The sequence below is a fragment of the Chanodichthys erythropterus genome, chromosome 17 (genome assembly GCF_024489055.1).
Source record: "Chanodichthys erythropterus isolate Z2021 chromosome 17, ASM2448905v1, whole genome shotgun sequence".
Lineage (NCBI taxonomy): Eukaryota > Metazoa > Chordata > Actinopteri > Cypriniformes > Xenocyprididae > Chanodichthys > Chanodichthys erythropterus.
This window is the reverse complement of record NC_090237.1, coordinates 15,665,498-15,675,734: the sequence shown is the minus strand read 5'-3', so window position 1 is coordinate 15,675,734 and position 10,237 is coordinate 15,665,498. Positions and strand designations below refer to the sequence as shown.

Genomic DNA, 10,237 nt, shown 5'->3' with positions numbered 1-10,237 from the left:
TGACCTCATCTTAAAAAACACAATAAAATATGTATTTTTCTAGGTAAAGGAACCTTTATTATTATTAATAAATTAATAAATTTACCCATTCAAATACCCTTAACCCCGATTTTAGGGATCCTGTTGATGTATTAACCCCTTATTTGGGTCTTGCCAATCTACAGTTTAAATGTGAAACAAAGCGAAACAAAACATCATGTGCCATCAGTATCCATGGCAATGAGTGTGTGAATGCGGTTGACCGCTAGAGGCGCCCTGTCACACATCACAGTCAACATACACAAACATGGCGTCAGAGCAGACACGCAAGATGCTGCCGCTCAGTCGCTGTGCCATGTATCTGTTATTATTACTCGTTCCCGGCGCGATCTCCTCCACGCTTCGACTTCACCATGACCAGAGATTCATGCTACCACAGGACAGGGGATTTTCCCGAGTGAGTGCACACCTGGAGCATGCAGAAAGTCGCATCGTGCGTCTGGAGAGAGAAGTCAGGGAGGCTTCAGCCGCGCAGCAGCTTCGCGTTCGGCGGAATGCTGCTGGAGCACCCGTGCCAAAGGTTTATGGAAGGGTAAGCGAGGTTTACATTCATTAGGTGTTATTGCGTATAGGTGATAATGGCAAAAACATAGCTTTTGCATAACCTCATTAAATATTGAATTCAGTATTCCCAATAGTTGTGCACCATTCACCTTTGGTTTGCACGCAGTCACCTAGAAGTGTAATTGACCTGTTTGTCAGATGAAGGGTTCTCGCACGCCCCTTCACGATTGAACTATTGAGGGTGAATAATTCTCACCTTTCTCTGATGCTTTACTTGAAACATATATTTTTAGGCTGTATTATATGAAGACGATTATTTTTTTTACAATTTATCTGTCATTATGCCAAATATTAATTATATGCTAATAAGTAGAGATGTTATATGTTGCTGAACAGTGGGTCAACAAGACTTTTTTATGCAGTATTTTGTAGTATTATTTTTATCATAAAACATTCAGTTCCATTTCCCCTTTTATTTCGGTTTCTTTGTTGATGCTAATTGTGGATGTTCCTTCTAGAATAATAATAAGAAAGCTGGCATCTAATAATTATTGAGCTTTTTTTAAATGATTAAATATCGCGTAACAAAGGGGAGACTGAGGTTTTTTGCTCCAGTGAATATTTCTCAGGGTAGGTTTATGTTTTAAAGTTAATTTCTTTATAAACACAAACCTAAAAATCTTACTTGAAAATATTTTTACAATTACTGGATAGAAAAAAGAAAAACATCGAAAATACAGCCTATTGTTGTTTTTTTGGCAACATTTAGATGGTAAAATGAAACCCCCAAACAAAAAGGTAAATATTTTTGACAACTAACCCCAGTCTCCCTGTATATAAAATGATGTTGTTTGTTTTTACACTGAAGTGCTTATGCTTTATGTCTTGGGAATAAGAAACAGACTTCGCTCATCTGTGTTCCTATTAAATATGGCACAGAGTTTCTTTTTTTGTTTACCATCAGGATGCAGCTTTATTACACAAGCATTAACAAACCAGAAGGGCATAACTGGTTACACAGACTTGCTGAACATTTCAAGCGTTTTGCTTTGAGATGTTTGTTAAGTCAGGCATGCAACAGTTTACTAGTTTTGCTTTACCATTGTGACTTTGATTTTGAATGGTTCAAACGACCGTATTTTGTGTAAAAAAAACAGTTATGTCTACAGAAACAGGATTGTGGTTGCTAGCGTAAATACAGGTATTATGGTTTTTGACCTCAAACACACTCATCTAACACAGTGCGTGACGTTATTCGAACTATGATGTGTTTATGTCTCACTTGTGGCGATACAATCTAAAATGGAGGTATGATATGAATCTAGATTGGTTGATGATTATCACTATGAAAGTAAAAACAATAGGATCTGATTTGAAAAACAAAGAAAAAGCAAAATGTTTGTTTTATTCCAATAATATATGAAAGAAATTCTCAAAATGTGAAAAAAGTCAAACTCTAAGAAGGGTATCATACCGTCTTATTATTCCACTCTAATGCACATGCAGTCAGAGCAGTGGGCGGCCACGAAGATTAGTGACTTTTCCCCTTTTCACCCTGTAGCGTGTACAGGAAATCCTCTGTGAAGTGTTATTAGTGTCCTGGATGGAGTCCATAGCAGTTTATATGAGGTGAATTACCCCCTCAGATGTTACAATTAAGATCTCCCATCTGTACCCCCTCCCTCCCCTTCCTTCCTTCCCTCTTTCAGACCTTTTGGTTTATGTGTTGTTTTTGGCGCTCAGGGGGAATCAGTGTTAGGTAAGAAGTAACAGACATCAATCCACTCTTTTTGTCTATTCAAGTAACCTAGAAAAAAGTCCCCAGCTCTGCCAAGACAAGGATATACACTGTTTTAAAGGGTCTTTTTGTTGTCTTTACAGACCTGTTGTGAGACACAATTACTCACCGAGTTTAGAGAATTGTGACAGAGTCATTATCATAAATATGCAGTTGAGCGCCAGACACCAAGAGAAGCACTTGAAGGCAAATGCTTTTGCGGACTTTGTAGTACTCTGTGTTTTTATTGGGGGAAAAAAAAGCTTTTAATCCAAACAGTCCCATCTATATATATTTTTTAAATTTGACGCATTTGTTTATTGCATTTGGAGACTCTTCCTTCTTTCATAATTTTATGGAATATATTTCGCAATTTTGACCGAGCAGCCCTGATTAAGCAATAATAATTCTTAGAAGACTGTTATACATTCAAAACAAGATTTCCAGTAAATTTAATTCATTTCATGGACCTTGGATCTTGATCCATTCCATTCCCTCGTATATTAAGCCACATTAAGTAGACTGCTGGCAAACAAATGCAATTTTGTTCTAGTATGTAAAGTATGTAATGCAGAATCATTACCATAGAGTAATACCCAGAATCTAAATGAGACTTGACATTCCCTCACCTTTTGCAGGATAAGCCTGGACTTACTTCATGAATCATGTGCAGTCAGTATTTAATCTTATTTGGTAATAATTTTAGACTGTAAGACTGTTATGGTAAAACAGTATTATATTTTTTTTGTATTTGCCTTTACTTTCCTTTTAATTTTGTCTATGAACTTGGATCACATTAGTACTCCTGTTCAGACATGTATGACATATAAGCAGCCTTACAGGCAGAGTATTTTAGTTTCGTTTTCTGTGATAAGAAAGTTTAAAACCCTAGGGAAGTAAGATGGAGGGCAGTGTAGATGTTTATAATTATTCCATGGAGTATTACTGGAACTTGTCTGAACAGCCTTCTTGTTTACTTTCGGTTTTCCTCAAGTTGTCTTCTCTTTCATTAAACACAAGGTGAAGCCAAATCGACACAGATGAGTCATATAACCTTTATAGTAGTTCCTTTAAGGGTGTGTTCACACTCGTAGTTCAGTTCTTTTGGTCCGGACCAAAAAAGAAAATTATACATTTAATCCTGGTTCACTTAGCATTCACACTATCATTTTTAAGACCGAACCTAAAGATGCAAAACTTCTTTAATGAAATATATTTTGCGATGGAACTTCCAAAACAATGCGTATGATGGTATTTTGACCAGCTGAGAACTCGTGAAGAGGTATAAAATGTGTAAAAGAGTCAAAATAGCGGCAGGAATTCCTGCGTTATGCGCGCACAAAGATCAAACTGTAATTTGCAACATCGCGACTATTCAGAAAACCAGGTATGCTTGAGCATTCTGTCCTTTTTCGGGTCGCACTTTGTGACATCATGTCCTGTTTTTGGTTAGTTAAAATGTCTTTGGTCTGTGTTGATTTCATATTTCAGTCGAACGGATCCAAAGTTCATTTGGAAGTGGATCGAGACCCACCTTTTCAGTGGTTTCGGTCCACTTGTTTGTTTGCACTGAGGTTCGGAATGCAGCGTTCACACTTATTCAAATGAACCACACTAACAAGAGTGTTTTTGATCAAACCATACCTGTAAAGTGTGAACACACCGTAAAACACAGTTTCCAATAATAATAATAATACATAATACACTTATTATGCAAGTGACATATCAGTAAGATTTCAGTGCAGTAAACATTCAGACACAAATGTTTGTTTGTTTATTTATCCATGTCTTTTTAGATAACTGGTATCAATCTCAGACAAAATAATTTGCCAGATCTATGGAAACCCTACTTAGAGGTTGTTCCACATTATTAAGCAAGTCACAGTTCTCATGCAATATGGGGAGGAGAAAGATCTTTCTGAAGATGAAAAGCATGAAATGGTGCAATGTTGTGCAAAAGGCATGAAAACAACTAATATTGTGTGAAACTGAATGGAGATTATCAAATTATCATAAGATTTGTGAGTGATTTAGAGCACAGCAGAACTCGGTCAGATAAAGGCTTATTGAGGAAAGTTCCTGTCAAAAAAATGTATTGTATTAAAAGGGCAGCTATAAAAAAAGCCAGTGTTGAGCAGCAAACAGGTATTTGAAGCTGCTGGTGTCTCTGGAGTCTCAAGAAGCTCTCCATGCAGGCTGGCAGTTGTGCGTAAAGATACATTTCAGCCACCACTAACCAAACCTCACAAAGAGAAACATTTACAGTGGGTTTAGAAATACATGAAGACTAATTTTTAAATAGTTTTATTCACTGACTAATGCCGTACTACAATGGATGGACTAAATGGATGGATTTCTGGATTGTTGGTGAATGGCCACCACGTTCCAACAAGACTGCGACGTCAGCAAGGAGCTGGTGGGTGATGATTTGGGCTGGAATACTGGGAAGTGAGATGGAGGGTATTACAATGACTTTTGCAAGATATGTGAAGTTCATAACATTTTCAGCTATGATATAAAAATGAGGACAGTGCATAGTACAATGCACTATTGTACAATACACTATGCACTATCCCATGCTGCAAAAAAGCACCACAGCAATAAAACTTTGAAAATATATTTCTAAACCAACTGTAAATGTTTCTCTTTGTGAGGTTTGGTTAGTGGTGGCTGAAATGTATCTTTACGCACAACTGCCAGCCTGCATGGAGAGCTTCTTGAGACTCCAGAGACACCAGCAGCTTCAAATACCTGTTTGCTGCTCAACACTGGCTTTTTTATAGCTGCCCTTTTAATACAATTAAATTTTTTGACAGGAACTTTCATTAATAAGCCTTTATCTGACCGAGTTCTGCTGTGCTCTAAATCACTCACAAATCTTATGATAATTCGAAAATCTCTATTCAGTTTCACACAATATTAGTTGTTTTCATGCCTTTTGCACAACATTGCACCATTTCATGCTTTTCATCTTCAGAAAGATCTTTCTTCCTCCCCATATTGAATGAGAAACTGTGACTTGCTTAATAATGTGGAACAACCTCTAAGTAGGGTTTCCATAGATCTGGCAAATTATTTTGTCTGAGATTGATACCAGTTATCTAAAAAGACATGGGTAAATAAACAAACAAACATTTTCTTAGAAAAACAAAAATCTGAATTTGGAACGAGTGTAAACATCCACAAGAAAATTATAAATGAACCCAATATTAATCTTGTCAGCAATTATTGGATTAAGATTCTTTATTAAAGTTTATGTGAATATCAAAGGACAATGAAAAGTTTTCTTTTCAGCTTATTACGTGCAAATATTTCTAGAATGTTCATTCATTTCATTGTTGCATAACACATCCCTGTAATGGTCACATAATTTAACCATGCTGAAATAATGAAACCGGCCTTTAACTGTACTTTAAGCCTTTAACAGGATAATGATTCCTCGGTTTTCCTTTGGTTACGGCCACAGTGTTATTAAATGTGTGGTTCACCCATATTTTTTCATAGTGAAACTCGTATGGTTGGTTGCCAGAAGGAAACCGGTAGGCAAATTGTTGAACTGTTGGCCCAAACGTTAGTGCTGCAGAGATGATGTCATGGTTTCAAGCTGTGTGTTGCTTGCAGCGATGGGCGAAGGTGCTTTAGTGCTTCCACTCTCTCGTTCTGCCTCTTTTCCTTCTGTTTCCCTTCTGAATAATACATAAGAAACTGAAAAACATGAAATAAATTAGTTCTGTCTCTTATTCCTCATTGCTTTTTTCAAGCAAGAGGGAACATGAAGTTATTTGCACTTGTCTTACTATTGATGTTTTCTGGATATTACGGTGACAGTATAAAAAAGGGCCCTGTTAGATTAGCAGAAAGTCAATTTGCAGTATAACCAGAAGTTGCAGACAGGCCTTTAACTCTCTGAATAAGCAGACACAAGAGTTTGCCAGGCTGAAATGGATCAGGTTGCAACCATTTGCTCTTTTACAGTGTTTGTTGGCAACGTTGTGGGAAAAGCTCTTCTACACGTACTGATGAGATGGAGGGGAGGGGAGATGAAATCTAAACTGTTTTTCGAGATTAATCAGCTGTTATAAAACCAACAGTCAACCATAAACCATTTTAAGTACAAATTGACATTTTTTCCACACTAATTAACTGGACAAAAGTTCATTGATTGTTCCCATGGGTGTCTAATGGCATTAATGAATAAAAAAACATTTTGCGCAAGGATGATTTAAAAAAGAAATGGATGGAAAATAAAATAAAGGCACATTAATGGTTGCATAAAATGTATTATTTTATTGTTATATTTAATTCATTTTAAATTAATTAAAAAACTGTTGTTGTTTTTTTCAATATGCAAAGTCATGTATTTACATTTTTGAATTAATTGATTATTGATTCCTTCATTTTATTTTTAAGTGGCGTTTCTAGTCCTTCATGAACTCCCACACGCTGAAGCGTCAAACCATTGTTCTGGTTAAGCAGCCTGAAACAGCAACATTTACGGCAATGGTGTGAGTTTGGGGCCGGACTAACTGGTTGTTTGACTGGTGGCAGATGGGATGTGATTAAATTTACTTCTACTTTGTGTAATTTAAAACAAATATGTTGGATATGTCATTAAAACATTGGCACAGTGTTGGAAGATGTCATTATGCATCACATTTAGAATGTAACATACTTTATTAAGTGAGTTAATATGATGAAATTGAATACCTTTTAGGAAAAGTATGGATTAAAGTAGGTCAAATGAACCTAGTGCTTTGAGGCTATATGTAATACCACTGCTGTAAGTTTTCTTAACAGCTCTGTCAGTCTCCTAAAGTCTCTCTGTTGTACTAACATGCTGCCTGCCAAGCTGGCCTACAAGACAGGGAGATTTACTGCCTTGTCATGGTGAATAAAAATATGACTCTACATTCAAGGTGAGGTAGTTTGAGGAGTTACAAAAAAACAAATATTCCCAAATGAATATCAGTATGCCTCTTTTGCTAACCTTTGCTGTATATATATATTTTTAAATGCTATAAGCAGGAAGTATTTTTCATTTGTTGAATGTCTGCTGCTTTTGTTGAAAGTCTATAATGTGCCCTTTCAAAAAATGAGTAGCTTTAACATGCTAATGTTAAAGGGTAAGACCTTTGTTCATCTTTGGAACACAAGTTAAGATATTTTTGATGAAATCCGAAGGGTTTCTGATCCTTGAGAAAGCAACGTAATAGAGTACCTTTAGAGATGACGTGTTTTTGTAGGCCAACCCGGAAGTTAGCGGCGCACGGGTTCCCTCGATCGAAAGCCTATGCATTTTTCCCCATTGACTTTTGAAAAATCGCAAAACATAAGCTCTGTGTTCAACAAATGGTTATGACACTTACAAGTTTTGTCTATCAAGATAATCTTTACAAGTTAACACAACATTTATAAATTTTGAAGCCTAAATAAAGTGGTCAGATATAAAAAGCTAACAGTAGGCTATAAACGGACTACAGCACACCATGGTCGCGGATTAATGTCACCACAACCAAGCTTCCTCAAACTTTATTTAAAAAACATTCTCGCCGATTATGATCTGCGCTGTGTATGAATACTTATCTACTTTTTAATGAGAAATGCTGTCCATTCGTTTTGTCCAAAAATGTAAGAAAATAATTTTGTTTATGCATGCCTCTCTGAGATATTTTTATCTTTTTGTTAATAATATTATTTATTTGTTTATTATTTTGTTAGTTTATATAAACCTTAATATTATTTTCTTTTTGTTTAAAAATTCTTATGCTTGATCACTTTGCCCTAAATAAACTTTAAAGATTATCTTTCACTGCATTATGTTTGATTGTATACTGTGTTTGAATACCTTTTGCCAATTTGCCAGGAAAAAAAAAAACACGCTTACCATCTCGGAAGCACTAGCTATGGCCGTATCTATTTATATTAACTGACAGGTAAAACTTATAAGAACGTGAGACTGAAACGCGGGCTAGTGAGCGTGATTTCCTGTTTATAATGATGACGTCTAAAGTCCCCGCCAAAGGAAATAATCCCTTTTAGCGACTTGTTAGCAACTACTGTTTTTAAGACACAGTAAAGATTTAAAAAAAAATCACAAGCGGGTTATAACTGGGGTGTTTTATGTCATAGATCAAAACATGAAAATATTTAGAGGCTTTGTTAACCACAGACCTTATTTCAGAGGATTTAGCAAAAACCCATTTAAAAAACCCATAGAGCGATGGAACAGGAAGTCCTAAAATGCTAACTCGCTTCCGGGTTTTGCATACAAAAACACATCATCCCTGAGGTACTCAATTACCACATTCACAGTCCAGAAAAGTACTAAAGTCATTGTTAAAATAGTCTTTAAAATTTGTAATTTAAAACTTGATTTTTTTTTTTTGCTCACAAACAGTATTGTCATCGCTTCATAACATTAAAGGTACAATATGTAAAATTTTTGCAGTAAAATATCCAAAAACCACTAGGCTTGTGTTATATATTTTGTCCAGCTGATTACTAACAATATCTCTAATGTTTTCAACTACTTGTAAATCATGAGAAAATTCCCATTCTAAACAGTGACACTGGGCAGTGCAGTCGCCTGTCAATGATGTCAATTACCTTTGTTACCGCCTTTACTGACGTAGAAACCACATGACAACAGTGCCGTGGACAAATGCGGAAGTAGTGTCTAGCGTCCAGCAAACCACCAGCTTGCTTCAAGCAGTTCCTTATTTACTTCTTGCACGTTTTATGGTGGATTGTGTTAATTATTTATGGAACATAATTACTGTTTACCATCTGCCGCTGGTTCTGTCGTCAAGGACAGCTCCCGTAAACTCATGACCGGAAAAGCGGAAGCGGCACCGGCGACTGTGTCATAATAAAAGTCCCGCTGCTCGTGAGGCGTGTGTTGATCAATCGCTCCAGCTCCTCGTTCAGCTCCACAACACTCGGTCCTGCTCTGCTTCATACTACAGTAACGTTAATAATCGCATCCACGAACATGAGTTCTTCCAGACTCCAATCCCTATTCTTTTGCACCGTCCGTTGAGATGGAGACCACATGTGCCAAGTTTCCGCTTTAAAACTTGGCGTCATCAAACTACGCCTTTGTTTTGAATAGGCTTCTAGCGACCTCTAGCGGAAAAAAATATCACAAATTGTACCTTTTAAGGTTGAATCACTGTAGTCACGTGAGCTATTTTAACAATGTCTATAATATCTTTCTGGGCCTTGAAAGTGGTTATAATGCTGTTAGTAAGTAAACCTGTTGTTTGCCAATGATCCACAACTTGTTCCTTTAGGAAAAGAAGTGGTGTTGGTGTTTTTTGTTCTTTCACAATAACAACTTTTGCAACTTCTCTTTTATGGCTGACAGGAGATTTCAGAGTAGAACCCATTTGAGGATGCCATAGTCCTCATGCAGAAGTTTGAATTAAAGATGAGACAGGCTGTTCTTAGTGGAAACAGAAGAGGGGGATGGACATGAAAAGATGACACACATTTCTTTGTTCAACAGATCAGATTGGGACACCGCAACCCATAGTTTCAGTTTTCCTGCCTCTGTGGTCTAGCTCAGCTAGCTTCCGTTCTGTTTGTTTGTATTTGCAGTTCTGTTTGTTTTCTCAAAGTCTGTCAGTCTTAAGTGCAAAAGACACACCCGTAGTGTTTTATAAGAGTCTACGCCACAACCTCAAGGCTGTCAAATATTAATTTTAATTTTAGCCAATATTACAAATTTAGTATGACTGGTGGAAAATGACCCAGTGAGAGAAGCAGAAACTGAAAATCAACTTTGAGTGAGTTGTAATGTGTTATGCCTTGACAGCTTGATTTATACTGTGGAAACCTGGATACTTGTCTAACCACAGCAAAATAAATTCCACTTAAAGCTAGTCAGCTACATTTCCATTAGTTGTTCATCATATT

General features: G+C 36.6%; 1 protein-coding gene across 1 annotated transcript in view; it reads left to right on the top strand.

The window, feature by feature from the left end:
• Nucleotides 1–286: 286 nt before the first annotated feature.
• The window catches only part of sorl1 (sortilin-related receptor, L(DLR class) A repeats containing), a 68,965-nt gene continuing 59,014 nt past the window's right edge, over nt 287–10,237 (top strand). The window contains exon 1 of the mRNA XM_067364861.1: nt 287–571. Coding sequence (XP_067220962.1) covers nt 287–571 — 285 coding nt within the window. The remainder of the gene's footprint in view (nt 572–10,237) is intronic.